Source organism: Gopherus evgoodei, unplaced genomic scaffold (assembly GCF_007399415.2).
Source record: "Gopherus evgoodei ecotype Sinaloan lineage unplaced genomic scaffold, rGopEvg1_v1.p scaffold_32_arrow_ctg1, whole genome shotgun sequence".
Taxonomy (NCBI): Eukaryota; Metazoa; Chordata; order Testudines; family Testudinidae; genus Gopherus; species Gopherus evgoodei.
This window is the reverse complement of record NW_022059994.1, coordinates 2,552,185-2,580,179: the sequence shown is the minus strand read 5'-3', so window position 1 is coordinate 2,580,179 and position 27,995 is coordinate 2,552,185. Positions and strand designations below refer to the sequence as shown.

Sequence of the window (27,995 nt, the reverse complement as noted above, 5' to 3'; positions counted from 1 at the left end):
TAAAAGAAAATTTGAGGGCGCTTTTTGGCACCCTCAAATCTCGGCGCCCTAGGCAACTGCCTAGTCTGCCTAAATGGTTGCACCGGCCCTGGCTGCTGGGGAGTGTGGGAAATGGTCCCAGCCTTCCCCAGGACCGAGCTCTGCTCCTAACGCTCTGATTCTCCCTCCCCAGCACATGTGACTCTGGATCCAGACACGGCTCATCCCCAACTTGTCCTGTCTGAGGATCGGAAAAGTGTGATATGGAGAGACACACAGCAGAATCTACCCAACAACCCTGAGAGATTTGACTGTTGGGCCTGTGTGCTGGGCTGTGAGGGATTCACCTTGGGGAGACATTGCTGGGAGGTGGAGGTGAGGGATGGAGGAGGCTGGGCGGTGGGGGTGGCCAGAGAGTCTGTGGGGAGGAAGAGACGGATCAACCATAGCCCTGAGGTGGGGATCTGGGCTGTGGAGCAATGGGAGGGTCAGCTCCGGGCTCTCACCTCTCCTGTGACCCCCCTACCCCTGAGCCAGGTCCCCAGCAGGATCCGGGTTTGTCTGGACTGTGACCGGGGGCAGGTGACATTTATCAATGCTGGTGACGAGGCCCCGATCTTCATTTTCCTGCTGGGCTCCGTCCCTGGGGAGAGAATCCGCCCCTGGCTCTGGGTGTGGCTGGGATCCAGCTCAGACTGTGTCCCTGAGCCGGGACGGGGAGGAATATCTCATTGGGGAACCAGACATCAGCCTTTCTAACCTCACACAACCCAGGCTCTATGACCTTGGAGGATTCCTGTTACCCAGCTCCTGGCTCCTCATCTCTTTGACCTGTGGAAGCCCCTCCCCTTTCTTGCAGTCTCAAAGATGGGAGGGGGAAGAACCCCTGGGGCTGCAGAGGGGCCCTGAAGGGCTGATGTGGGGGCTGGGCAGGGGGCAGAACTAACAGCCAGGCTGGGACAGGCGCATGTGGGGGGGACAGGGTCACAGTGTGAATCAATCAGGGTTTGGGGGGTTGGGGAGAAGCAGCAGCAGGGAGCAGTTTGTACAGATCTGTGGGATTAAATTTCACTGGGGTTTCCTGCCACAGGGGCCCAGGTCACCTTCCCCTGTAACTGCAGGACAGCTGGTAACCCTGTAATTGTCACATATGGGGGAGATGGGTGCAGATTGACCAAAAAAATGTTATATAACCTTAATAAAATCATCACTGTATCAGTCTCATGATTTTTTTTGTAAACTCTTGTGGTTGGGAGCACTGGGAGAGGCAGGGACAGGACAGGTTTAACCAGAGGGAATTAAAAGAAGGAAGAATAAAAATGTAAATTAAAATAAAACAAGAACAAAGGGAAAGTCTATGAGAAATGGTGGAAAAAAAAGAAATGAGAAGAGTGAGAGGAAAATATCCCTGGCAGGTGAACGAGCCAGGTGACAGCAAGAGGGGAAAGGATAAAATTGGGGGCAGCGAAGGGTGGGAATGGAGCAGCCATGGGGGATGATCTGGGACAGGGAGGGGAGGAGAGTGGGAGAGACACAGGAAAATAAACAGGGATCAGAAGTGAGGGTTAGAAAAACGAGTAGAAAAGGACAATATGGAAAGAAAGGGAACATGAGAGGGACAGAGATTTATTACAAGTTCCTGAAAGTGACACTGTAACTCATTAATTCCTTGTATTAATTCCTGGACGACTATCCTGTTGTTGTGCCATTAAGAAAACTGTTCTCAGTAGCTGGAAATCTCCAGGGTATTGATGGTCCTGGTCCCAGGTGTCTGTCCCCAGATCTGGGGTCAGACTGGACAAGTGGCCTGAGAGTCTTGGGGACAGGAGATCTCTGGTTAGCCCATCCCCTGTACAGTGCAGGAGCTCCAGCGCCAGCTACCCTCACACCCGAGGCCATCTGCAGAGAGCCAGGAGTCCCCGAGAGCTGTGGAGACTGTGCAGGGAAACAGAAGCAGGAGCCACCAGGCTAAGAACAGGTGTGACAGCTGCTCTCTTGGCCAGCGCACCCAGCACTGAGCCAGGGATCCCTAGAGCTCTGTTTATCCCACACTCTTTGCACTGCAGGACCCCTAGTGCAAGCTCCCCTCACACCTGCTGCCCTCGGCCATTGGGCCCCAGTCCTCACCCAGGGGATAGGAGCTTGGTCTCTGTACCCACCAGCAGCCAAGCTCCCCCCTTCTCACCTTCTCCTTCCCAGTGTGCCACATCCCTGGTCCTCATCCTCCATCCCAGTGCTTCCCGGGATGCAGCACTTACAATTTTCTGGGAGGAAGGGGGAGTGAGGATGGGGCACGCTCAGAGGAGGAGGCAGAGAAGAAGCAGGGCTGGGGTGAGTACTTGGGGGGAAGGAGTGGAATGGGGGTGGGGCAAGGCAGTGCAGGGGCGGGGCCGGGGTAGTGTGTGTGGAGGGTCAAGCACCCACTGGGAAGAGGGGAAGTTGGTGCCTATGGCTGGTACTGACAAAAAGTGAGAAAATTGGTGCAGGCCTTGCTGGGTGTGATTGTGTTACAGGGTCACCTGCCCCACTAGTGCCCAGGCTGAGATCCCAGCACCAGGGCCGGCTTTAGGCCAATTCCCCCGATTCTCCTGAATCGGGCCCCGCACCTAAGAGGGCCCCATGCCCAGCCAGAGAGCAGCAAGCCCCACTGCCCGGCAACCTTGGCCGGAGTGCTCGGTGGAGCGCTGCAAGCCCTGCAGCCCTGCTTCCCCAGCCAGAGCCCAGGAACCCCGCGGCTCTGCTCCCCTGGCTGGAGCACCAGCCTGAGCACTGCAAGTCGTGCGGCCCCACTCCCCTGGCCACAGTATGGCAAGCCCCGCAGCCTGGCTACCCCAGCCAGAGCGCAGCAAGCCCTGCGGTCCCCCTCCCCCGGCCAGAGCGTGGCAACCCAAAGTGCTGCCAAAGACTCAGAGCGCCGTCCGGTGAGTACAAGCCCCACGAATCAGGCCCCGCACTTGCTACAGCTGGCCCTGCCCAGCACATTCCCCAGGCCCCTGAGCCGCCATCAGATGGACTTTCAGCCTCTGTCCATGTGGTGGAGGGGGAGGAAATGGGTCATTGCCCTGGGAAAGCTTCCGGGAGAGGGAGGAGACTTACTTGCCCACAATTCCAGTGGGCTGATTTTTATTTTAGTTCCCTACCAGATCAGGGGCCAGGGCCGGCTCCATAGTTTTGCTGCCCCAAGCAAAAAAAAAAAAAGCCGCGATCGAGAACTCTAACGCTGCCGCTTCATTCATAGGCGGCAATTCGGCAGCAGCTCCTTTCCTCTGAAACAGACTGAGGGACCCGCCGCAGAATTGCCGCTTAAGAGCCGGACGTGCCGCCCCCTTCCAGGGGCCGCCCCAAGCACCTGCTTGCTGAGATGGTGCCTGGAGCTGGCCCTGTCAGGGGCAGAGACTGTGCGTGAGGGAGAGATGTTTGTGTCTCTGTCTCTCATCCCTTCCTCCCCAGGGATCTTACTGGAAACAGGGGGTCCCTAGCGGAGAAGCCTGTTTAGGGAATGCAAACAGAACTGGGGGGTGAGCCAAAAAGCTGAGCACAGAAAGGGACTGGGTGTTTAGAAGAGACAGCCTAACCTGTCTGCTTGTACTGGGGTCTACACATCCCATACTGAGCAGAGCTTTGTACAGGCAGGAGACCCTCTCCCTGCCTGCAGGCAAGCAGCCTGACCTTATTCCCATGTGGCTGCCTCAACTGCCAGTCACAGAGGCAGGCACCCAGAGCTGCAGCCAATAAGGGAAATGAGACCAGGTATCAGGTTGCTTCTAAAGATTCAGCGCAAAGGCACTGATGTGCACTGTTAGGCCCACTTAGATGCCAGGGCAAAAAAATTGTCCTGACCAGAGCTAACCAAAAAAAGCAAATCAAGGTGTACTAGAGATGCCCTGAAAGACCACATCAAGGACTGATGACACAGCCATTATGAGCTGACTCTGCACAGACTGGCCTAATGACTGTAGGGAAGGGTCAGTGAGATGATTAACAGACAAACTCTGTGTCTATGCGTGTCCATCCATCTCTTTATCCTCTTCTCCCAGGATCTGGCTGCAGAGGGAAAGGTTTGCCCAGCAGTTAAGGTGCTCACTTATATCGAGCAGATCCAGGTTCCATTCCCTGCTCTGTGTAAACTCAAACAAGTTACTTATTTTCTCTGGGGGTCTTGTCTACACTTGCATTTTATAGCACTCTAACTTGCTGGCTTAGGGGTGTGAAAAATCACCCCCTTGAGCGCAGCAAGTCTGAGTGCTTTAAAGAGCTAGCGTAGACAGGGTCCGAGCGCTGGTAGCCGTGCTCGCAGCGCTCGGAGCTAATCTCCTCATGGGGTGGATTACCAGAGAGCTCTCTCAGTCCTCGCGCGTGACCACACTCACACTTCAAAGAGCTGCCGCGGGAGCAAACTTTCCTGATTTCACACTGACTCTTTTGCTAGCTGGTGTTTCTCTTAATGCCCCAGCTCCTGGAATCCTGTGATCACCTGACAAACTCTGCTCTCACTTTAGCAAAGGGCAGTTTCTTGCTCTCAGGGCTGAGTAGAAAAGGTTGAGAATGGGACTAGGGTGAATCCTGGATGCTCAGAAACAAAGAAACAAAAAGTACAGAATGGAACTTTGTAGAAGAAAAAACCCTCATGTTTCCTTCAGCCAACTTCCTGGTTTTTGATTACGTGGTGCTGGCAATACTGCCTTGGCAGTGATTAGTTCATGTTTTCTGGCCTGGCTTCTCCAGCAAAGTCTCCAAGGACCTAACTATTAAACTGAGCATTTTAATGTATCTCTTTAGTTCACCCCAATCCAGGGGAGCTGTGCTCATTTGCTGTTTGGGTTCACAACCCGGCTCCATACACATTCCCACATCTTGTCCTCTCTGTTTATTTCCCTTTCTATTAACTGTGCTGTTTTAGATAAATGGCACTAAATTAGGGGGATTTCCAGGGTAGCACATAGAGATTTAAGGTCTGAGTTCTCAGTGGCACAGGATTGCCAACCCCAAACTTTTGAAAATCATGAGTCCAGAGCCCCAAAATGATGTGATTGCCTTTTATGAGACATACAAATAAACATGATAATAAATGTTGAGTTCTCTTGATTTGTCTTCTGGCTTCTCAGCCCTTTCAGCTGCACACAGATCACATTTTTAAGTTTTTCTCTGCAACCAAGAGAACCAGAAACTTGCTTTGTTTAGGAAATGGAAGCCAAGAGTCTCACTTCATCACATGCTTCCAGGAGCTGGGGCTTTAACAAACACAGCACATATCAGGCAAAACCATGTTCTGAAGTGTCCCTAGCATCTGTTGGCCAGAGGCTGCTTATGGGCAACAGGGGACAGATCACGTGATGATTCCGGGTACTGTTCATTCCCTCCGGGGCACTTGGCTTTGGCTACTGTCAGAATACAGGACGCTGGGCTAGATGGAACATTGGTCTGACCCAGTGTGGCCATTCTTGTGTTCAGGAGACTCATTATTAAATCATGAATGCTGGCAACACTGATTGACACAGAGCCAGAGCAGCCTTAGTGTATGTTAGGAACAGGCCTTTGAAAAATTGATTCCGACTTAACCACATTTTTGGCCTGTGAATTGAATATCCCTGGACTTGGAAGGATTAGACTTTATCAATAGATGTCTCTAAATGCTGATTTCACTGGACACACACAAACTGATAAAAAAAAATTTCCATTGATAATAAGTGAAATTTACAAATAGGCACAGTAAGAAAAATGCTGCTTGAGAATTTACTAGAGTTTGAGTTCAGGAGATTGACCACGTATATTTTGAGAGGTGATGTTGACAATCTGTGTTTAACAATTATAAAGTTTTAATTTTTTGAATCTCCCCATCGACTGTCATTAAATAATTATTGTCTGACTAAAATATTGTCTGACCCTCCCCCCACAATTTCCCACAACTGTGAACATTTAAATTGATCAAAATTGGCCACTGTGAAAGTTTAACCAGATTTACCGAGATTAATCTTATATTAAATCAAACAAATTCTGCCAAGCCTAAATATAATTCCCTAGACATGCAGTTCTGTCAGCTCATCAGGACAGGTGGATGCTGATGTCCATGTGAAGCCCAAGTGACCCTCCAAACCAGTCCAGGGGGCTGATTGCAGGATCAGAGCCTTATTGCTACATTTTACACAAAAAATTATGCCCAAATAAATTTGTTAGTCTCTAAGGTGCCACAAGAAATCCTCAGTTATTTTTGCTAATACAGACTAGCACAGCTACCCCTCTGAAACCTGTCACGGGGTTGGAATGTTACCAGTGAGCTGGGTCCAACTCAGCAAACAGCCTGAGTCAGTTCCAGGAAGGGAAACACCCAATTGCTGCTGCTGCAGGCGGGGCATATTCCTGAGCTCAGGAAAGTGAAACTAACCCTGTTACACTGCCCAGAGGGAGCCATGGCCACAGACAACCTCGTGGAAAGTCTCCAGGAAGAAGCTACCTGTCCCATCTGTCTGGAGTATTTTAAGGACCCTGTGATTATAGAGTGTGGGCACAATTTCTGCCGAGCCTGCATCGCCCAGTGCTGGGAGGGATCCGATACAGCCGCTTCCTGCCCTCAGTGCAGAGAAACTGTGCAACAGGGAAACCTCGGGCCGAACAGGAAGCTGGCAAACATGGTAGAGATCACCAAACGGCTGAATTTACAGGCAGCAAAGGAAGCAGGAGGAGAGAAGGTGTGTGGGGAACACAAGGAGACTCTGAAACTGTTCTGCGAAGAGGATCAAACTTCAATCTGTCTGGTTTGCCATCTGTCCCGGGCTCACAGAGCTCACACGGTGGTCCCCTTAGAGGAGGCTGCCCAGGAGTACAAGGTAGGGAATTGCTGTCAAGTTTAATGGGTAATAACTTTGGATTTTGACAGGTTAATTTCACAGAAAGTTGCCTGTCACAGATGTAATGCATCATTCAGCTCTGTAAAGCCTTCATGGTACAGGAGATGTCATAACAAAAGTAATGATCTGGCAGTGGGGCAAATAAGGGAAAACTTAAGTCTTTAAAGATAACTGAAGTGGGAAACTTTTCTCTGAGGTCCTGAACCCTTTTCAAACCAGCTTCCACTTGTGAAATAAGGGAACTTTTTATACAATGGAAGGTGTTAAGAATCAGTGAGGTTTACATCAGAAGAGTTGCAGGTGGATCTGTGTGACAGTGCTGCCTTCAGACTGGAGAAGGGGAAGTTACAAACGGTTGTTGTTCTTACTGATTTGTATCATAGAAGGTATTATTAGTACCTATATTTGCCTCACAGTAGCCCTTACAGACCCCAGATGAGACCTGGGCTCTGCACAAAACGCAGCGAGGGACAATCCCTGCACTGAGCAGTTTACAGTCAAGATGGACAAGACAAACAAAGAGTGGGAAGGGAAGCTGAGGCACAAAGCAGGGCAGTGAGTTCCCCAGGGTCATGCAGCATGTCAGTAGCTGAGCTCAGCAAATAAACCAGCTTTCACTTGTCCCAGTCCAGGACCCTAACCACTGTGCCATGCTGCCAGCGCAGCAGCAACTCTCCCATGAAGAAGTTTGTCCATTAGGAGGGAGATTCCTTGATTAGGTCGCAGGCCCAGCAGGGAGAGAAGGTTTCTCACTGGGATCCTGAACTCCTGTGCTGCTCCATGAGGGGTTACATGGGCAAGGACCAGCCACAGTGGCTCCATCAGTCCCAAATGAAGCCTTTTGAAATATCCCAGAATGCACTGCTTCCGGGATCTTTACTAGGGAATGGGACAAGCCTACCCAGAGGGCATTGCCACTGAAAGGGGTTAGGGCAGCACTGGGGCAAACCCCAACTGTTCTTTATATAAATCTGCATGTCTAATTCAGGTGGCCACAGATCTATCCCCAAAATACAGGACTTCCCCCCACCTGCCTACTTGGGCATGCCCCCGTCTTTCTCCGAGTGCCCCCACCTGCATCATTTTGCACAGAGATGCCCCCTCCTCCCGCCAATGGTGTCCTCCTGCGTCCTCAGTCTCCTCCCAGGGCCAGATTTCCCATGGGGCATCATCATTCTAGGGGCACCTACAAATTCAAAATTTCCTGCTCCTGGGTCCTGGCGGAGGGTGGGGCCAGCTAAGTGGGAGACAGCACCATGCAACCCTACTGGAGTGCTCCTCGTTCAGCCTGGTGGTGGACACAGTCACCTTCCAGCAGGGCTGGTGAGTGTGCCCAGGAGGCAGGGTGTGGGAGAGGGGGTCTCTGGAAGAATTTGTGGAGGGGCTCTGGGCAGTGATGGGGTCTGTAGGTGGAAGGGCACTGGATGGCAGGGCACCTAAACATTAAATGTGGCGGTGCCCCCAATGCCCATGGCAAATAGGAGCTCCAAGCCACTGTGAACAGAGAGGGTACCCAACAGCTCCTGGCTGTTTTCAGGTGGCACCGAGCTGTGGGGGCCACTGCAGCTCTAAGTCCCTGCGGGTGATGTGGGGGAGGAGATTGGAGCTGGAGCCCCCACAGCTGCCCAGCCACCAGGGGCAGTGGGGGGAAACCACATCATGGCGCACAAAATGCAAATCCGGCATGGTCTCCTCCTCCTCCCTCATTTTTCCTGGACAAGGCCATGTCCAGTGCTGAGTTCCTACTGGACAGGGATAGTGCTCCACAACACTGGGACTGCGCAGCTTCCAACCAGACAAATGGCCTCCCGATGTCCTGTGGCGTTTGCCTTGGTACTTAGCCCAGTTCTGTCCAACCAGTGCAGTCCCAGGGACTTCAGGGATGAAATTCCAGCCTGTATTTAAACCTTGGTGGCTTCTGGGATTTGTATCACTTTCTTCAATAAACCTTTTCAAACACAGGTTTATTGATTCACCCCCCATGTGACTCCAGTGTCCTGTTATGCTCTGTACCACTAATGAATTCACAAATACCAGCAAATCTTGGTTATAACTGAGATCTCTGTCTAATTACTAAAAAGACTGAACTGGAATTGATAACAAGTCTGAATATGACATGCTCCCAGTCTCTATGAATAAGGTTTCATCTCCTTGGTGGCCCTGATGTCACAAAGCGATTAGAACCACAGTCATCTTGGGTTTTGGGTGGAGAAACACCCACTTCCAAGCACCTCTCAACTATCCAGATGAAACCTCTCAAATCATTTTTGTTTCTTCAGGAAAGAATCCAGGCCCATTTGAAGACTCTGAGGGAAGAGAGAGAAAAGGTGCTGGGACTGAAAGCAACTGGAGAGGCAAAAAGCCAGGAGTATCTGGTAGATGCCTGTTGTTGTTAAGCTGCAGGGACTGGCAGAGGGGAGGTCTGTTTGGATGAAGATTCCTCTGTAGCCTTGGTGAATGTGAGCTTGTGTGTGTCTCCATGCTCATGGATTGCTGGATTAGATCTATGTGTAGACAAGCCCCAAGCTTCCATTTCAGTGGATGAGTTAATGTCTAGCTCTTGTAGCTTTCACAAAAATCCTCCCCAAGTGAACTGAATGTCCCCGTGAAGTGCTGTCCATTGTATCTGGTCATTTTGTTAAATGTTTGTTTCTCTTTTCTCCCCTGGCATCTCTGTCAGTGTAGTGCTGAGTCCTGCCTCCTGCTGCTCTGGGTCTGAATTTCCACAGACCATAAATAACAGAATATGCTGACCATGACAGGCATGGAAACATCCCTTTCAGAGGGATACAGGGGCCAAAGGGGAAGGTGCGAGAGAATCCCCTGCCTAGTACACACAGGGTAGAGTTAAATATCAGAAATCTTTGGATTTTCAAGCTCAGCTCTCCATGAAAAGGCCCCAGGCTCCATCCATGTCCCTGACCAGCCCTTGCCCTATTTTCATACAGAAACAAACACAAACTGAGAGGCAGAAGATTGTGTCTGAATTTCAGCAACTGCGGCAGTTCCTGGAGGAACAAGAGCGACTCCTGCTGGCCCAGCTGGAGAAGCTGGATGAGGAGATTGTGAGGATCCAGAATGAAAATGTCAGTAAACTCTCCAAGCAAATTTCCCATCTCAGTGAGCTGATCAGAGAGATGGAGGGGAAGTGTCGGAAGCCAGCAAGTGAATTTCTGCAGGTGAGACTGAATGGGATAGCTCAGTGGTTTGAGCATTGGCCTACTAAGCCTAGGGTTGTAAGCTCAATCCCTGAGGGGGCTACTTACTGACCTAGGGCAAAATCAGTACTTGGTCCTGCTAGTGAAGGCAGGTGGCTGGACTTGATGACCTTTTGGGGTCCCTTCCAGCTCTGTGAGATAGGTATATCTCCATATATATATAAGACACAGAGGTGGGTGCTCCAGGGCAGCCAGCTTTCCCTGCTGAGTGCTAGCTGCACTGCTGATCAACTCCTCCCCCTCCCTGCTGTGATCAGCTGCTTCACTGTGTGAAGGAGAGGCTGTGGGGGAGGAGCAGGGAAGGATTGTGCTCAGGAGAGGAGGCAGGTGGTGGTAGAGTGGGAACAGGAAGAGTTGGGTTAGGGGGTGGCATTGGGGGAAGGTTTGGGGTGGGGCATGGGTTGAACACCCCCAGGAACAACTGAAAACCCGCACCTGTCATTAGATTCCCCACACAGGGCAGGGAGGGCTCCTGAATCCTAAGCACTGGAGTCCAGCAGTGAGAGACCATGGTGTAACTTGGTGTGTGCATTGCTGACAGGTGAATAATTATTCTTCTTCGCAAAGTCACAGACACAGAGATATGAGAGATGGAAAAGCCCCATTAGCTCACGGAATCCATGGCCCTGGGGTCAGGGCAGGGCCTCTATTCCCCATATTTGCAAAATCCCTTCCCTGAGATTCCCTCTGTGTGTGTGTGTGTGTGTGTGTCAGATGGGACTGAAATTCTTTTGTCTCTCTCTCCTCTAGGATGTCTGAAGCACCTTGAGCAGGTACGTGTCTCTCTCTCACTCCCCCTCACATTTCACAATGCTGGGAAAGAGCTTGGTGGTGATGTTAGCACCACATCTCCCCAGGGTTCTACAGCAAAATGTGTGGGGAAGGTCACATTCTAGATACAAATCTCTCTGATCAACTTCATCCTAAGGTTCTCACCCTTGCACAGAAGACTCTGGAATTCTCCATTCAGTGGGAAGGACGGACCTCAAGTATTTCCCAGAGATGTCACCTCCCCAAGGGACTGGCTGCCTCAGGATAGTGGAGATGGAATATGGGCCTGTCACTGCTGGGGCCCTGGTTGCCATTCAGCACAGGGCAGCAGTGGTCAAGAGTCTTTCCCACTTCAGGACTCTTTGGAGACCTGTGTGGAATGAGCTGGGGAGGAGGGAGTTGGTGTCTCAGTCTAGTTCCTAGAGGACAGATTTCTACAGCACTTCACCTGGGAACCTCCTGTCTCTCAGAGCATGGAGGCCAAGGTGTGAATTGGCCACGGAGACTCAATTTCCCTTTTGTTCCCAGAGGTGGTCTCTCCAGACCAGAATTGAAGAATATTAATGAGTCTTTGAAGGGAAGGTTGCTTGGCCATGGGCTGTGTTGCAGCTGCTCTGAGGCTGTGAGAAGTTGAGGAATTCTAACTCCAGGCCCATTAGAGCAGCGACTCACTAGCCAGAACTTATAATGAATCACACAATGAAATATAATCACGTGAAATTGTTTCTGTCCAGGTGTGAGAAGGGGATGTTCCAGCAGTCAGAGGAGATTTCTCCTGAACTGGAAGAGCAAGTCAGTGATTTCTCCCAGAAAATGATTGTGCTATTGGAGACCCTGGAGAAGTTCAAAGGTATTTAGAAGGGATCTAGGAATGGAAATTGGGGTGAGCCTCTGAGACTGAGGGAGGAGAGTGACTCTGGCCAATTGGTTCACAATTAAGTGATGCTTCTATTTAATTGTTGGGTGAGAATGTCATGCACTTGGGGTCCAAGTCACTCAAGTTGATTAATTGAAACCTTTTTTTCTACCAAAAATATGTCTTCTCATTATAATTACTGTTAAAGAAAGAAATTACTCAGACTCATGGATTTTAAGGCCAAAATGGACCATAATGATCATCCAGTCTGACCTCCTGCACATTGCAAGCCACAGAACCTCCCCCACCCACTCCTGCAATAGACCCCTAACCTCTGGCTGGGTTCCTGGAGTCCTCATATCATGATTTAAAGATTTCAGGTTACAGACAATCCGCCACTGACCGAGTTTAAATCTGCAAGTGACCCGTGCCCCACACCGCAAAGGAAGGCAGAAATCCCCCAGGCTCTCTGCCAATCTGATTTGGGGGAAAATTCCTTCCCAATTCCAGTTGAATACGGAGGATTTTGGCAACACCCAACAGCCAGACATGTGGCAAAGAACTCACTACAGCTCAGAGCCCTCCCTGTCTACTACTCCACCACCAGCAGTGGGGCACATTTCTCAAAGGTGGACCCAGCCCATCACTGTGTACAGGTCCCATATGCAGCTAGACAGGGCCAAATGGGCCATAGGGAAGGAGAAAGCCCCTCCCCCATGGTGAGGGATTCCTCCAGCACAGGAGCCTCTTGTGCCTCCTCCCCAGCAGCTGCAGGCACAAGGCGTGTTCCTGAGAGGGCTGGGAATGGGGTGGGCGTGGTGAGGGCAGGTGGAAGAGGGAGGGGGGTGGATGAGGGATAGAGGGAGGTGGGCAGTGTAAAGCTTGGCCTCTGATATTCTGCATGCCGGGCAAGACACATGGGGGCCAGTGTCCTAGGGATGTAACTCTGGCTGGCTTCAGAACGTCCTCAGCCTGTGCCAAGGTCTGCACCGGCCCCTGCAGCCACTGAACAGCAGAGTCACAAATGGCCCCTCCCCTCTCTCCTTTTGCCGGCACAGGGGTAAATCTGTCCCATTAACTCAACCTTCCCCCACCTCAATTTCCACATTTATAAAATGATTTTACTTTTATTTCTGTTTCTGCCTGTGGAGGACAAGGCCCCATCGTGCTGCTCTCTGTAGAGACGCTGAGTAAACAGACATAACAACTCACAATTAGAGCCAGGATTTTGCACACTCTCAATATCCCATTAGTGTCAAAAGGACCAAAGTGGGTAAAGTTATTTTTATGCCAAAGTCTTTACAGGCTCTGGGTCTAGGTTATGACAAAAGGCAGTAAGTGAATGAGACAAACCAACTGGAGTCTGAAGGGAGGGAGGGGATGAGGAGGGGAAAAATAAATCTCACTTACAGATTGTCTGTCCTGGGATGGTTGTGAGGCTGCAAGGATGTTGGTTCCATTGCTGGGAGATGTCTGAATGAGAGCGGAAAGAGATGGTTGGTTTCAGACCTTTTTATAGTAAACATCTGAGTGTTTCTTGGTGTCTTTCTCTGTCATAATTAAAGACTGTTCTAGGAGTTGAGAGCGAGGACAATGTTATGAATATGAAAGCCTGAAATCTCATCTCCTTTTTCCTTCTCCCCTCCAGACACTCTGCCGTCTGCACTAGAGACAAAAAGAGGAGGATCTCTAGGAACATTCAGACAGGGTGAGATTGCAGCTGGAGATTTTCTTTCAATTATCAGAAAACATCTTCATGAGATTGTAGCTAAAATTACCAACCAAAGCAGTACTGACCAGGACACACACAGCCCTAAAAACAACACAGTGAACAGTGAGGAGCTTCCACACTGAAGTCACACAAACACTCCTGACACCAACCTTAGTGCTGAGTTCATGCCCATGCTGCTGAACAGAAAAACTCTCCCTGAGCAGCCTGTGAACAGAGCTCTCTGCCCTGAGGGCTGACACATCCCTCTGATTTATCCCAGTGCAGGGGGTCTCCCCATTGCTCTTCTCCAACATCCTGCCTTTCGTCTGGGCAGGGCTGGGCTCTCCCACTGGAGCTGCTCCCTGATTCCTGGATTGGGGAGATGCTCTCCTTGTGAGGCTGGCAGCTCCTCCCTTCTCTCTAGATTGGAGATGGGGCTACTCCACCTAATGCCACTTCCTACTCTCTGATGTTAAGCAGTTCTTCCCCAATGCTGCACCTTCCTCTCTGTTCCCTGGCCCAGGAATGGAGGCAGGGCCATTCCTACCCACACACAAAGTACGTAGCTGCATAGGGCACTAGGAAATTTGCAGCACAAAATTTCCTGGTGCCTAGGCAGCTGAGTTCTGCTCCAGCCTCTGCTCTGCCCCCAGCCTGCCTCTTCCCCATGACCCCCAGTCCTGCTCCGCCCTAGCCCCACCACTCCACCCCTTCCCCAAAGCCTCCACCCTGCTCTGCCCCCACCCTGCCCCTTCCCTCTTCTGCTCCGCCCCAGCCTTGCCCCCACTCCCCTGAGGACTACTGCAGGGTCGGGCCTGCACTCACCTCACTCATCAGTGAGTGCTGGGGGGCAGTTCTCCCCTGCTGCAAAAGCCAGCCCCCACCCTGCAGAGGCCTGGGTCCCCACCACCCATGGCGGGGGTGGGGCTGGGGGGCTGAGTAGGGCCCCAGAATGGCTAGGGTTGGCCCTGAATGGAAGCTATCCCACCCAATGCCATTTCCTACCCTCTTTTCTTAATTGGCTCTTCCTACTCTGTCCGGTAAGTGGAGGCTGCATGTAGGGGAGGGAGCTTCCCTCTGGGGTTCAGAGCTGGTACCTGTCTCCTCTGCTTCTTCCTCACTAAAACCTTCCTTGCTGTGTCTCTGATGCTGGGAATGGAGCAGCCCCAGCAGGGCGATGTGGGAGCTGAAGCCTCAGCAAATACATGAAAAACTAGTGAAGTGGGTCCCATTACACAGACTGAGGAACTGCAGTGATGTCCCTGCTCAGTCTCAGGTGCCCAGGACAGAGGCAGCACCCTGGGATCCAGGCTGATCCCAACCAGAATGGGGCTGCTGGGGAGTGTGAGAAATGGTCCCAGCCTCCCGCAGGGCTGAGCTCTGCCCCTAACGCTCTGATTCTCTCTCCTCAGTGAATGTGACTCTGGATCCAGACACGGCTCATCCTGAACTCGTCCTGTCTGAGGATCGGAAAAGTGTGATACGGGAAGACACAGAGCAGGATCTGCCCAACAACCCTGAGAGATTTGACTTTTGGGAATGTGTGCTGGGCTGTGAGGGATTCACCTCGGGGAGACATTGCTGGGAGGTGGAGGTGGGGGATGGGGGAGTCTGGGCTGTGGGGGTGGCCAGAGAGTCTGTGAGGAGGAAGGGAGGGATCAGCCGTAGCCCTGAGGGGGGGATCTGGGCTGTGGAGCGGTGGTGGGGTCAGTTCCGGGCTCTCAGCTCCCCTGTGACCCTCCTGCCCCTGAGCCGGGTCCCCAGCAGGATCCGGGTTTGTCTGGACTGTGACCGGGGGCAGGTGACATTTATCGGTGCTGGTGACGAGGCCCCGATCTTCACTTTCCCGCCGGGCTCCGTCCCTGGGGGGAGAATCCGACCCTGGTTCTGGGTGGGGCTGGGAGCCCGGCTCCGACTGTGTCCCTGAGACACGCAGCAAAGAGTGAAACTGGAAATCAGCCTCTCTAGCCTCATGGACCCCAGTCTCTATGATCTTGGAGGACTCCCATCTACCCAGCCCCTTTCTCCTCATCTCTATGGCTTTGCTGGAAGCACCTCCCCCTCCCTCTTTGCAGCTTCAGGGATGGGGGGGAGGAGGGGAAAGACCCCTGGGGCTGCAGGAGGGGCCCTGAGGAGCAGAGGTGGGGGCTGGGCGGTGGACAGAACTAACAGCCGGGTTAGGGACAGGCGGAAGTGGGGGTGGCAGGGACACAGCATTGATCAGTCAGGTTTTGGAGGGCTGGGGAGAAGCAGCAGCAGCCGGGAGCGATTTGTACAGATCTGTGGGATTAGATCTTACTGGGGTCTCCCAGCCAGAGCTCCTGCCGCAGGGTCCCAAGTCTCCTTCCCCTTTAACTACGGGACAGCTGGTAACCCTGTAATTGTCACAAAAAGGGTGGTGAGGGGGGGATGAGTTCAGATTGACCAAAAAACATTATATAACCTTAAAAAATCATCATTGTGTCATTCTCTTGATTTTCTTTTAAACTTCTGAGGTTGCAGCACTAGGAGAGGCAGGGACAGGGCAGGTTTAACAAGAGGGATTTAGAAGCAAGAAGAAAAATGTGAATGAAAATAAAACAGGAATAAAGGGAGAGTCAATGAGAAATGGTGGAGAACAGAAATGAGAAGAGTGAAAGGAAAATATCCCTGCCAGGGGAACTATCCTGGGGCAGCAAGAGGGGAAGGGATAAAATCAGGGGAAAGATGGGAGCAGCCACGAGGGATGATCTGTAACAAGGAGGGGAGGAGGGTGGGAGAGAGACAGGAAATTAAACAGGGATCAGAAGTGAGGGTTAGAAAAACGAGTAGAAAAGGACAGTATGAAAGGAAAGGGAACATGAGAGGGACAGAGATTTATTACCAGTTCCTGAAAGTGACACTGTAACTCGTTAACTGCCTCTATTAATTCCTGGATGACTGTCCTGTTGTTGTGCCATTAAGAAAACTGTTCGCAGTGGTTGGGGAATCTTCTTTCCATGCTGTGGTTATTAAGGCTCCTTCTCGGCTCTGTTTACTTACCACCTTTAATTACTTACTGTAAATAAAACATTACAAACACCCATGTCAATCAAGAATTGCTCAGCTCTGTTCTGCGGAGAGGAGGCTGGTTACACAGGGTGCAATCCATGACTTGGTGTTGCAGTGCTGAGCATCACAGCGCTTAATTTGTAGCCAACTAGAAAATCATAGTCTGTATCTCTGCAAAGCTGAGTCAGGTGCCTGAATTCCCTATGTAATGCATGGGCATCACAGGCAGCTTACAGCGCAATTCACAAAAGCCAGCTCTCTAGGCGGGGAGCCTGATTTAGGGTGTACTGATAATATTAATTTAATTTGTCAATTTTATTTTCTTATTTAATTTCAATTAATAATATTAATGATAAATAATTACCAATATTGATAATACTTAATTATTAATATTAATAGTAGGGGGTTTAGGCTCGCCAGTTTGTTTGATTAGAAGATAAAAGTTCTTGTCCCGAATCAGGCTCCACAGAATTAGAAAGGACCCTCAGGGTATGACAGGAAGCTCACACTGAGACAGATCTAGCCTTAAAGATTTTTTATTAAAATCAGTAATAGTAAGTAAATGGTAAAATACCCAGAATTATAAAGTTACAATTGCATTACTGCTATTCAAAAGATACATATGATAATACTGTATTATATGCAACAAAGCTTTGGTTAATATACTCACACCCTTCCTTGATAACCTGGTGGTAAGAGACACAGGGCCAGCCTTGTTGGTTCAGGTTTCTCGATTCTTGAGTGAGGGATGCAGTGCTTAGAAAGCTAATGCTACTTAGGGTTTACTTAACTAACAAACTTAAAAGCAAAACCTAATAAACAATACTTAGAATAAAACTTAGGGAAATGTGAAACCCAATGCCCGATGGGGCAAAAAACATCATCGTGGGTGGTTCTGGGTACAGCCTCCCCCCTCCCTCCATGAAAGCAATGGCAGACAACCATTTTGTGCCTTTTTTACTGGGTGAATTGTGCAGACACCATGCCACAACAAGCATGGAGCCTGCTCAGCTCAAGACAGCAGTCATGGACGTTGTAAATACCTCGCGTATTCTCGTGCAGTCTATGCTGAACCAGGACCTGCAAAATCAGGTGAGGAGGAGGCAGCTAAGCCAGAGCGGCGAAGAGAGTGATGAGGACATGGACACAGAATTTTCTCAAACCACGGGCCACGGCCAGGGCCGGTGCAAGGATATTTTGCGCCCTAGGCGAAACTTCCATCTTGCGCCCCCCCCCCCCCCAAAAATCACATACATTATACACAATACACAGTCACGAAATTGTGCCCTAGACCTTTTTTTTTTATCTGCCATGAGGCTGCATCAACTGTAAATGAAAAAAAATGAAATTTTATTCCTATCAGTCCTTTTTCTTGTTCACTATTAAAAGTAAAGGATAGAGAACGCATGTCACTTACTATAATTAACTATTTGAATTTCATCAACTGTTTGACGTAAATATTGATTAAGAGATCAAGTTGACTTTCCCTTAAAATTAAGCAATGTTGATTGTAATCAGAAATACACCTTTTTTAGTCACGTATACGTCCTTCCTTCATATCAAAATCTGACTGGGAGTGCTGTGAAACCCATTCTGCCTAACTAGCCATGCACCTCCAAATGATTAAAAACATCAAATGGTACAAACTCAATTTGAATGAAAAATTCCATTTTCTAACTAAAGAGGTCACACACACTCAAATGGTTGCCAAGTGCTCTCTGTGGTGATATGTTCATCTGCTCTAAATGCCTACTAACTTCCCTGTAAAAATAATCTTTGACTTTGCTCCAATGAAAGCAGGACGGAAAAGCTCCCCCCCAGAAGACCTAAGGCATGATGGCTGGATGACATAAACAAACACCTGTCCCTCACAGGCACTACCTCATAACATGCCAATTGTGCTCAGGACAGAACATCACAGAGGAATATTATGCATTCAGTGGTCTCTACACTGGCCAAGCAACAGCATGACGACTAACCTAACCACATACTGAGGCAAGGTGCTGGGCCTAGAGTCCTGCTGAGACTGCTGTCCTGCACCAAGTGGAGCACAGCCTCCATGAGGAGAGAACTCAAACAAATATCACTCTCCTTCTGCATGATTCCCCCAAGCACTTCTTCAGGCAGTGCTTGGCACTTCTTCTTCACAGGCGTAGGCCTGCCTGTTGCAGGCAAAACACAGCAGCAGGGCTTAAAACTCAGACAGGGCCGCCCAGAGGACTCAGGGGGCCTTGGGCAAAGCAAAATCGGGGGCCCCCTCCATAAAACATTTGCAATACTATAGTAACATGTATTAGGAAATGTAAAAAATAACTAGTGAAATACATTCAAAAATTAACTTGTAATAATTTGAAAATATGCTAAATACATTATTTAAAAACATTAAAAGCTGTAATGGTATGTATACATTTGCAATTACATAATGGGCAGATGATGGGTGATTGTGATGGTTGGTACCAATGGGCTGTCGCTGCCTGGGGGTGGTGCTGTTGTTGCCCAGGGCTGGGTGGGGAGCTGGGCTCTGGGTTCAGGGATGCCCAGCTCACAGGGGCTGGGCTCAGGGATGTGGGGAGATGGGGTCAGGGTGGTGTCCAGCTCAGAGGGGCTGGGCTCGGAGCTGGGGGTCAGGGCTGTGGGGGGGGGATGGGATCAAGGGGGGTGCCTGGGGGCACTGAGGCAGCTCAGCTCTGCAGGCTGCTGTTCTCTCAAGCCGCCCACATACAAGGGGAGCAGGAGCAGGGACCAGCCAAGGACCAAGGGGGCAGAAGCACAGGCGCCTGAGGCCGAGCTGTGGGGAAGCACTTGCTTACCTTGCCCAGCACATGAGCGTCAGGGTCTTCTTTCTTCCTCCACTCCACCAGACCACCGCTGAGGCTCTTTTCTTCTCCTGCCTCTCGCTGGGGCTGATGTGGAGGCTGAGGCAGGGGGCAGCCCCCGCTTTCCTCCAGAAGCCCTTGTGTCGCGCAGTCGCAGGGCTCCTACCACGTGCGCTAAGCAGAGCTGCACAGCTCTGCCCAGCTGCCGCCACACCCCACATGAGAAAAATTGCATAGGCTGGAGCCCCTGCTCTGGGCGGGAGAGGGATTCTGATTTCTGAGCCTCTGCTAGCAGCCCAGGGATTCCCCTGGGTCAGCGCGCCGCCGGCAGCCTGAACCTCTGGGCAGTGGCAGCGGCGCCCTGACCCAGGGGGCCCCTGGCCTGCCGGCTGCCGTGGCGGTGCGCACTGACCCTGGGGACCCCCTGGCCTGCCGGCTGCCACGGCAGCACCCTGACTCGGGGGACCCCCTGGGCTGCGGGCTGCCGCAGCGGTGCCCTGACCCGGGGGACCCCCTGGGCTGTCGGCTGCCACGGTGGTGCGCTGACCAGGGGGACCCTCTGGGCTGCAGGTTGTCGCGGCGGCACCCTGACCCGAGGGACACCCTTGGCTGCCGGCTGCCGTGGCGGTGCCCTGACTCGGGGACCCCCTGGGCTGCCGGCTGCCGCCCTGACTGGGGGACCCCCTGGGCTGCTGGCTGCCGCCGGCAGTTCAAACTCCCTCTCTGTCCCAGCAGCAGCGGCCAGTCAACCATTTAAAAAACAATTGAGGGGTGCTTTTTGGTGCCCCCAAATCTCGGCGCCCTAGGCAACCACCTAGTTCACCTAAATGGTTGCACCGGCCCTGGCCACGGCGCTTTGGAGATGTCATGGTATAATTCCCCACTCTGAACCTTAGCCTCCAAAAGATGGGGTACTAGCATGAATTCCTCTAAGCTCAATTACCAGCTTAGAACCTGTAGCGCTGCCACCAACCAGGAATTCTAGTGCATGGTACACTCTGGTCCCCCCAAAACCTTGCCCGGGGACCCCCAAGACTCAGTCCCTCTGGATCTTAACACTAGGAAAGTAAACCCTTTCCCTCACTGTTGCCTCTCCCAGGATTCCCCTCCCTGGATTACCCTGGAAGATCACTGTGATTCAAACTCCTTGAAACTTAAAACATAGAGGAAAATTCACCTTCCCCCCTCCTTCTCCCTCTCTCTCCCCAACTCTCCCTGAGAGAGAAAGTAATCCTAACACAGAGAGAAATTAACCTCTCTCTCCCCCTTCCCTCCTTTCTCCCCACCAATTCCCTGGTGAATCCAGATCCCATCCCTTGGGGTCTCACACCAGAGTAAAAAAACAATCAGGTTCTTAAACAAGAAAAGCTTTTAATTAAAGAAAGAAAAAACAGTAAAAATTATCTTTGTAAATTTAAAATGGAATAGGTACAGGGTCTTTCAGCTATAGACACTGGGAATACCCTCCCAGCCTAAGTATACAAGTACAAATTAAAATCCTTTCAGCAAAATACCAATTTGAACTCCTTCCAGCCAAATACACATTTGCAAATAAAGAAAACAAACATAAGCCTAACTCGCCTTATCTATCTAGTACTCGCTATTCTGAACTTATAAGAGCCTGTATCGGAGAGAATCCTGGTTGCACGTCTGGTCCCTCTGAGCCCCAGAGAGAACAACCAAATTCTAACAGTACACATAAAAACTTGCATCCCTCCAGATTTGAAAGTATCCTGTCCCCTGATTGGTCCTCTGGTCAGGTGACAGCCAGGCTTACTGAACTTGTTAACCCTTTACAGTCAAAAGAGATATAAAGTACTACTGTTCTATTAACTCCTACTATCTGTTCATGACAGGAGATCATACTGTTGATGGGGCAGGTTATAGCTGTGGAACGCTGATTCTGGGCCCGGGAAACAAGCAGAGACTGGTGGGACCACATAGTATTGCAGATGTGGGATGATTCCCAGTGTCTGCAAAACTTTTGCATGCATAAGGGCACTTTCATGGAACTTTGTGACTTGCTTTCCCCTGCCCTGAAACGGCATAATACCAAGATGAGAGCAGCCCTCACAGTTGAGAAGCAAGTGGCGATAGCCCTGTGGAAGCTTGCAATGCCAGACAGCTACCGGTCAGTCAGGAATCAATATGGAGTGGTAAAATCTACTGTGGGGGCTGCTGTGATGCAAGAAGCCAAAGCAATCGCTGAGCTGCTGCTACCAAAGATAGTGACTCTGGGAAATGTGCAGGTCATAGTAGATTGCTTTCCTGCAATGGGATTCCCTAACTGTAGTGGAGTGATAGATGGAACACATATCCCTATCTTAGCACTGGAGCATCAGGGCACCCAGTACATAAACCGCCAGGGGTACTTTTCAATGGTGCTGCAAGCACTGGTGGATCACAAAGGACGTTTCACTAACATCAACGTGGGATGGCTGGGAAGGGTTCATGATGCTCACGTCTTCAGGAACACTACTCTGTTTAAATGGCTGCAGCAAGGGATTTACTTCTCAGACCAGAAAATAACCATTGGGGATGTTGAGATGCTTGTACTTATCCTTGGGGACCCAGCCTACCCCTTAATGCCATGGCTCATGAAGCCATACACAGGCAGCCTAGACAGTAGTCAGGAGCTGTTCAACTACAGACTGAGCAAGTGCAGAATGGTGGTACAATGTGCCTTTGGACATTTAAAGGGTCACTGGTGCACGTTACTGACTCGCTCAGACCTCAGCCAAACCAATATTCCCAGTGTTATTGCTGCTTGCTGTGTGCTCCACAACCTCTGTGAGAGTAAAAGGGAGACCTTTATGGCGGGATGGGAGGTTGAGGCAAATTGCCTGGCCGCTGATTACATGCAGCCAGACACCAGGGTGATTAGAAGAGCACACCAGCAGGACTGGCTCCAGACACCAGCCTACCAAGCATGTGCCTGGGACAGCACCTTGGGACTGGGTGGCACTCGGGGTTTGTTTTTGTTTTTGGTTCAGCTGGGCGACGCTGTGGGGAGGCGGGGACTTGGGCGGCGCGGCACTCGGCTGGGGCGGGCTTCAGTGGCACAGCGCTTGGGGGTGCAGGGACTTGGGCAGCACAACGCGGCACTCGGAGGGGCGGGGACTTGGGCGGCGCAGTGCGATGCTCGGAGGGGGCAGGGACTTGGGCGACGCAACGATCGGGGGGGCGGGGACTTGGGCGGCACGATGCTGGGGAGGGACGGCGCTCTTTGTTTTTGCTTGGGGCTGCAAAAATGTTAGAGCTGGCCCTGCACACCAGGAAGCGGTGCTCATTAGAAAAGCTTTGAAAACCGGTTTCATGTGAAAGTTCTGTTTGTTTCTCCTTGATGAAATCCCACCCCCTTGATTGACTCATTCCCTGTAAGCCAACCGCCCGTCCCTCTTCGATCACAGCTTACTCTCTAAGGAATTAAAGGCACTATCATTTAAAAATCATGTATTCTGTAATAATTGAATATAAACATAGGAAGAGAACTGACAAGGTAGCCCGAGTGGGGTTTGGGAGGCCGAGAGGAGGGAGTTCTAAGTGCAGTGGGAGCAAATATAAAAAAAGCCCACCCTTGGCTCCTCCTCCGGACGCTCCACGCCCCCTCCCCCAGCTCCTCGGGCCGTGCCGTGTCCCCCACCTTGGCTCCTCCAGCCATGCTGCAGCCATGATATCCCTACCCCCAGACACCCTGCTCATTGGCTTCGCGCTTACCAGGCTGCCCAGGTGCCTCTGATGAGGTACCTCTTCCTCCCCCACAGCGCCAGGGTGCCCAGTTCCTGCTGAAGCCACCGTGACCTAGGAGCCGGTGTAACGACGGAAACAGCGACCGCTCCAGATTCCCGACTTTGGCTGCACCGAGCATGCGCAGATGAACTGAGCATGCGCAGTAACCTTTGCTGTCGCCGCTGCCCTCTCTCTGCCCTCACTTCTGCGTACGATTTGCTGCCTCCTCTTTGGGGGGGTTTAAAAGCACCAAGGGGGGCAAATCGCCGCGGGGGGGCTGCCAGGGTCTGAACAGGGGGCAAAAATTTACTGGCCAGGGGGGATCAAACTGCTGTAGGTAGCGGCGGGAGAGGGGCTGAAGGGGGAAAATCGGGGGTGGGGGGTGGTAGCCGGGGTTAAGCCCCTGGGGGGAGACGCTGCCAGACCCTGTGCGGGAACAAACCCCCCGTTTAGGGAGGGGAAGAGGGGGGAACAGCGACCCCTGGGGATGAGCCATCCGCTGTGCTCGGAAATCTGGGGGTGTCGGGGTTGGGGGGGGGGCAGAGGCTGTTTTCGTTCTGCTCCCAGGACGCTGCATGTCAGCCCCGGAGCAGGGGGCGGGTTCCTGGGGCTGGGTCTTAAAGGCACAGACCTGCCAATTCCTACATTGTCAAAGCTCAGACACCGCAGCTCCTCTCTGTCTCACACAAGTGTTGCAGGGCTGTTACTGCTCCAGCCAGGAGGCTGAATGCCGTGAAATATTGTACAGACCCCCCCTCCCTCCCTCAAACTCTGCCTCTCACGCTTTGACTTTGTAAAAGTGTCTCTGTCAGTTTCTATGTCTATATGAAATCACTGCAGCTTCTTTCTCTTACACAACGTGCTGAGTTGCTAACTCCCTCCCAGAGCCCACATGTCTGCACCCCCTGCTATACCCCAGGTCAGAGCCTGCCCCCCTCACTCAAACACCCAGCCCAGTACAAGGGCACTGTTTACAACCCGGGAGCTGCCGAGACTGGCACTGTCCAGCCCAGCCCTGTGCTGCCATCCTGCTTCTTCCCCTTCGGTGTGGGCCCATGCTGCACCATGCTACCCCCCTGCCCAGCACCCCTCTGGTTCCCTACGCCCACTGCCACACCACCCAGAGACCCCTCCACACACTCCTGCCCAGCACCCCTCTGGCTCCCTACGCCCAGTGCCACACCACCCAGAGACCCCCACACACTCCTGCCCAGCACCCCTCTGACTCCCTACGCCCACTGCCACACCACCCAGAGACCCCCCCGCACCCGTGCCCAGCACCCCTGACTACCTATGCCCAATGCCACACCTCCCAGAGACCCCCCACACACACCCCTGCCCAGCACCCCTCTGACTACCTATGCCCAGTGCCAAACCACCCAGAGACCCGTCCACACACTCCTGCCCAGCACCCCTCTGACTCCCTACGCCCAGTGCCACACCACCCAGAGACCCACACACACACACCCCTGCCCAGCACCCCTCTGACTACCTATGCCCAGTGCCACACCATCCAGAGACACCCCCCCACACACCCCTGCCCAGCACCCCTCTGACTACCTATGCCCAGTGCCACACCACCCAGATACCCCCCCCCACACCCCTGCCCAGCACCCCTCTGGCTCCCTACGCCCAGTGCCACACCATCCAGAGACACCCCCCCACACACCCCTGCCCAGCACCCCTCTGACTACCTATGCCCAGTGCCACACCACCCAGATACCCCCCCACACACACCCCTGCCCAGCACCCCTCTGGCTCCCTACGTCCAGTGCCACACCATCAAGAGACCCCCCCACACACACCCCTGCCCAGCACCCCTCTGACTACCTACGCCCAGTGCCACACCACTCAGAGACCCCCACACACACACCCCTGCCCAGCATCCCTCTGACTACCTATGCCCAGTGCCAAACCACCCAGAGACCCGTCCACACACTCCTGCCCAGCACCCCTCTGACTCCCTACGCCCAGTGCCACACCACCCAGAGACCCCCACAAACCCCCGTGCCCAGTGCCCTCCCAGACCACTTCCCCACCTACTCAGAACCACTCAACAGATCCTCTTACTGCCCAGTCACCCCCTAGCTGAAGACCCCCCACAGCCCTTCCACAACTGAGCCCCCCCCCAGATCCCCATTGCCCCACCACCACAACTGCACAGTGCCCCGCACAGACACCCCACACTTCCCAGTGCCCCAACACACACAGATCTCTCCACGCCCCCACTGCCCAGCATCCCCCCAGACCCACTAGAGACCTACCCTCCCACATCCAGTGGTGAGCTGAAGCCGGTTCCCACAGCTCCAAGAACCGGTTGCTAAAATTAGACCTCCATAGAGAACCGGTTGTTAAAGGGCCAGAAGGTGGGCAAAGAACTCCAGTCCGCAGGCTGGACCCAGGACCGGCGCTAGTGTTTTTAGCGCCCTAGGCACACGGCCATTTGGCTGCCCCGCGCGCTGATCCACGGCTCCACTGGAGCTGCCGCAGGCGTGCCTGTGTGAGGTCCATTGGAGCCTCGGGAGCAGCGGACTGTCCGCAGGCAGGTCCACCGGAGCCGCCTGCCACCCCACCCCCGGCAAAATGCCGCCCCCCAATAATCCTGGCGCCCTGGACGATTACCTAGGCCACCTAAATGGAAGCGCCGGCCCTGGCTGGACCATCCTGTTGCTCCCAGGATTCCCAACTGGGGAGGCTGAGGCTCCCCTGGCCCTTGCCCCGTTTCCCCCCACTGCAGCGTGTTCAGCCACCGACATCAGCTTGGCAGCTCAGCTGAGCTTGAGAGTGTTGTCCTGCGGCCGCTTTTTGAGAGGCCTGGCAAGGTGGCGGGGGTGTGTGTGTCCTGCTGCAATCTCCAGGGCTGGCCAGAGGAGAGGGGAGGGGGCAAGCGGGGCAACTGGCCCGGGCCCTGGAGGGGCCCCCAGCCCCACCAGTATGTCTCCCCCAGCCCCAGCTCCCCACCTTTAAATCAGAACTTTTTATAGTGAACTGGTTGTTAAGATTTTGGCAGCTCATCACTGGCCACACCCTAACCCCCAGCCACAATAGCCAGCCCTGATGGGAGGTGACTGTGTCTGCCAGGCTGAGCGGGCAGCACAACCAGAGCTGGTCATGGGGCAGGAAAACTCCTGGTGAGGTCAGAACATGTAGGGATAAAGTGAGGAAGGCTAAAAGCCGCATTGAACTGGACCTTGCAAAGGGAATCAAAACCAATAGTAAAAGGTTCTACAGCCACATAAATAAGAAGAAAACAAAGAAAGAAGAAGTGGGGCCGCTATACACTGAGGATGGAATGGAGGTTAAGGATAACCTAGGCATGGCCCAACATCTAAACAAGTACTTTGCTTCAGTTTTTAATAAGACTAGTGAGGAACCTTGCGATGATGGAGGGATGATAAGCGGGAATGTGGATATGGAAGTGGATATTACTGCAACTGAGGTAGAGGCCGTACTTGAACAGCTCGATGGGACGAAGTCGGAGGGCCCGGACAATCTCCATCCGAGGATATTAAAGGAACTGGCGCGTGAAATTGCGAGCCCGTTAGCGAGAATTTTTAAGCATTCGATAAACTCGGGGGTTGTGCCGTATGACTGGAGGATTGCTAATGTAGTTCCTATTTTTAAGAAAGGGAATAAAAGTGATCCGGGTAATTATAGGCCTGTTAGCTTAACGTCTGTAGTATGCAAGGTCTTGGAAAAAATTTTAAGGGAGAAAGTAATTAAGGACATAGAGGTCAATGGTAATTGGGACGAATTGCAACATGGATTTACTAAAGGTAGATCGTGTCAAACCAATCTGATCTCCTTCTTTGAGAAGATGACGGATTACTTAGATAAAGGAAATGCGGTAGATATAATTTACCTAGATTTCAGTAAGGCGTTCGACACAGTTCCGCACGGGGAACTGTTAGTCAAATTGGAAAAGATGGGAATGAATATGAAAGTTGTAAGGTGGATAAGGAACTGGTTAAAGGGGAGACTCCAGAGGGTCGTATTGAAAGGTGAATTGTCAGGCTGGAAGGAGGTCACTAGTGGAGTCCCTCAAGGATCGGTTTTGGGACCGATCTTATTTAACCTTTTTATTACTGACCTTGGCACAAAGAGCGGGAATGTGCTAATAAAGTTTGCGGATGACACGAAGCTGGGGGGTATTGCTAACACAGAGAAGGACAGGGATACTATTCAGGAAGATCTGAACCAACTTGTAAACTGGAGTAATAGAAATAGGATGAAATACAATAGTGAAAAGTGCAAGGTTATGCATTTAGGAATTAATAATAAGAATTTTGGATATATGTTGGGGGCGCATCAGTTGGAGGCGACGGAGGAGGAGAAGGACCTTGGGGTACTGGTTGATAGCAGGATGACTATGAGTCGCCAATGTGATATGGTTGTTAAAAAAGCAAGTGCGATTTTGGGATGCATCAGGCGGGGTATTTCCTGCAAGGAAAAGGAGGTGTTAGTACTGTTATACAAGGCGTTGGTGAGACCCCATCTGGAATACTGTGGGCAGTTCTGGTGTCCCATGTTCAAGAAGGATGAATTCAAACTGGAACAGGTTCAGAGACGGGCTACAAGGATGATCCGAGGAATGGAAAAACTGCCTTATGAATGGAGACTCAAAGAGCTTGGCTTGTTTAGCCTGGCCAAAAGAAGGCTGTGGGGGGATATGCTTGCTCTATATAAATATATCAAGGGGGTTAACGTTAGGGAGGGAAAGGAATTATTTAAGTTTAGTACTAATGTAGGCACGAGGACGAATGGGTATAAACTGGATATTAGGAAGTTTAGACTTGAAATTAGACGAAGGTTTCTAACCATTAGGGGAGTGAAGTTCTGGAACAGCCTTCCGAGGGAAGTAGTAGGGGCAAAAGACTTTCCTGGCTTTAAGACAAAGCTTGATAAGTATATGGAGGGGATGTTATGATAGGATTGTTAATTTGGGCAATTGATCTTGGATTACCACCAGATAGGTCTGCTCAATGGTCTGCGGGGAGATGTTGGATGGAATGGGAACTGAGTTACTGCAGAGAATTCCTT

General features: G+C 51.8%; 2 protein-coding genes and 1 pseudogene across 4 annotated transcripts in view; all 3 read left to right on the top strand.

The window, feature by feature from the left end:
• The window catches only part of LOC115640781 (zinc finger protein RFP-like), a 67,190-nt gene extending 66,489 nt beyond the window's left edge, over nucleotides 1-701 (top strand). The window contains 2 exon segments of the mRNA XM_030543772.1: nucleotides 173-652; nucleotides 655-701. Of these exon segments, the coding sequence (XP_030399632.1) occupies nucleotides 173-652; nucleotides 655-686 (512 nt within the window). The 3' untranslated portion in view covers nucleotides 687-701.
• LOC115640747 (zinc finger protein 501-like) overlaps nucleotides 1-27,995 on the top strand; it is a 745,273-nt gene that overhangs the window by 421,599 nt on the left and 295,679 nt on the right. The window lies entirely within an intron of this gene.
• On the top strand, nucleotides 6,260-15,835 carry LOC115640782 (annotated as a pseudogene).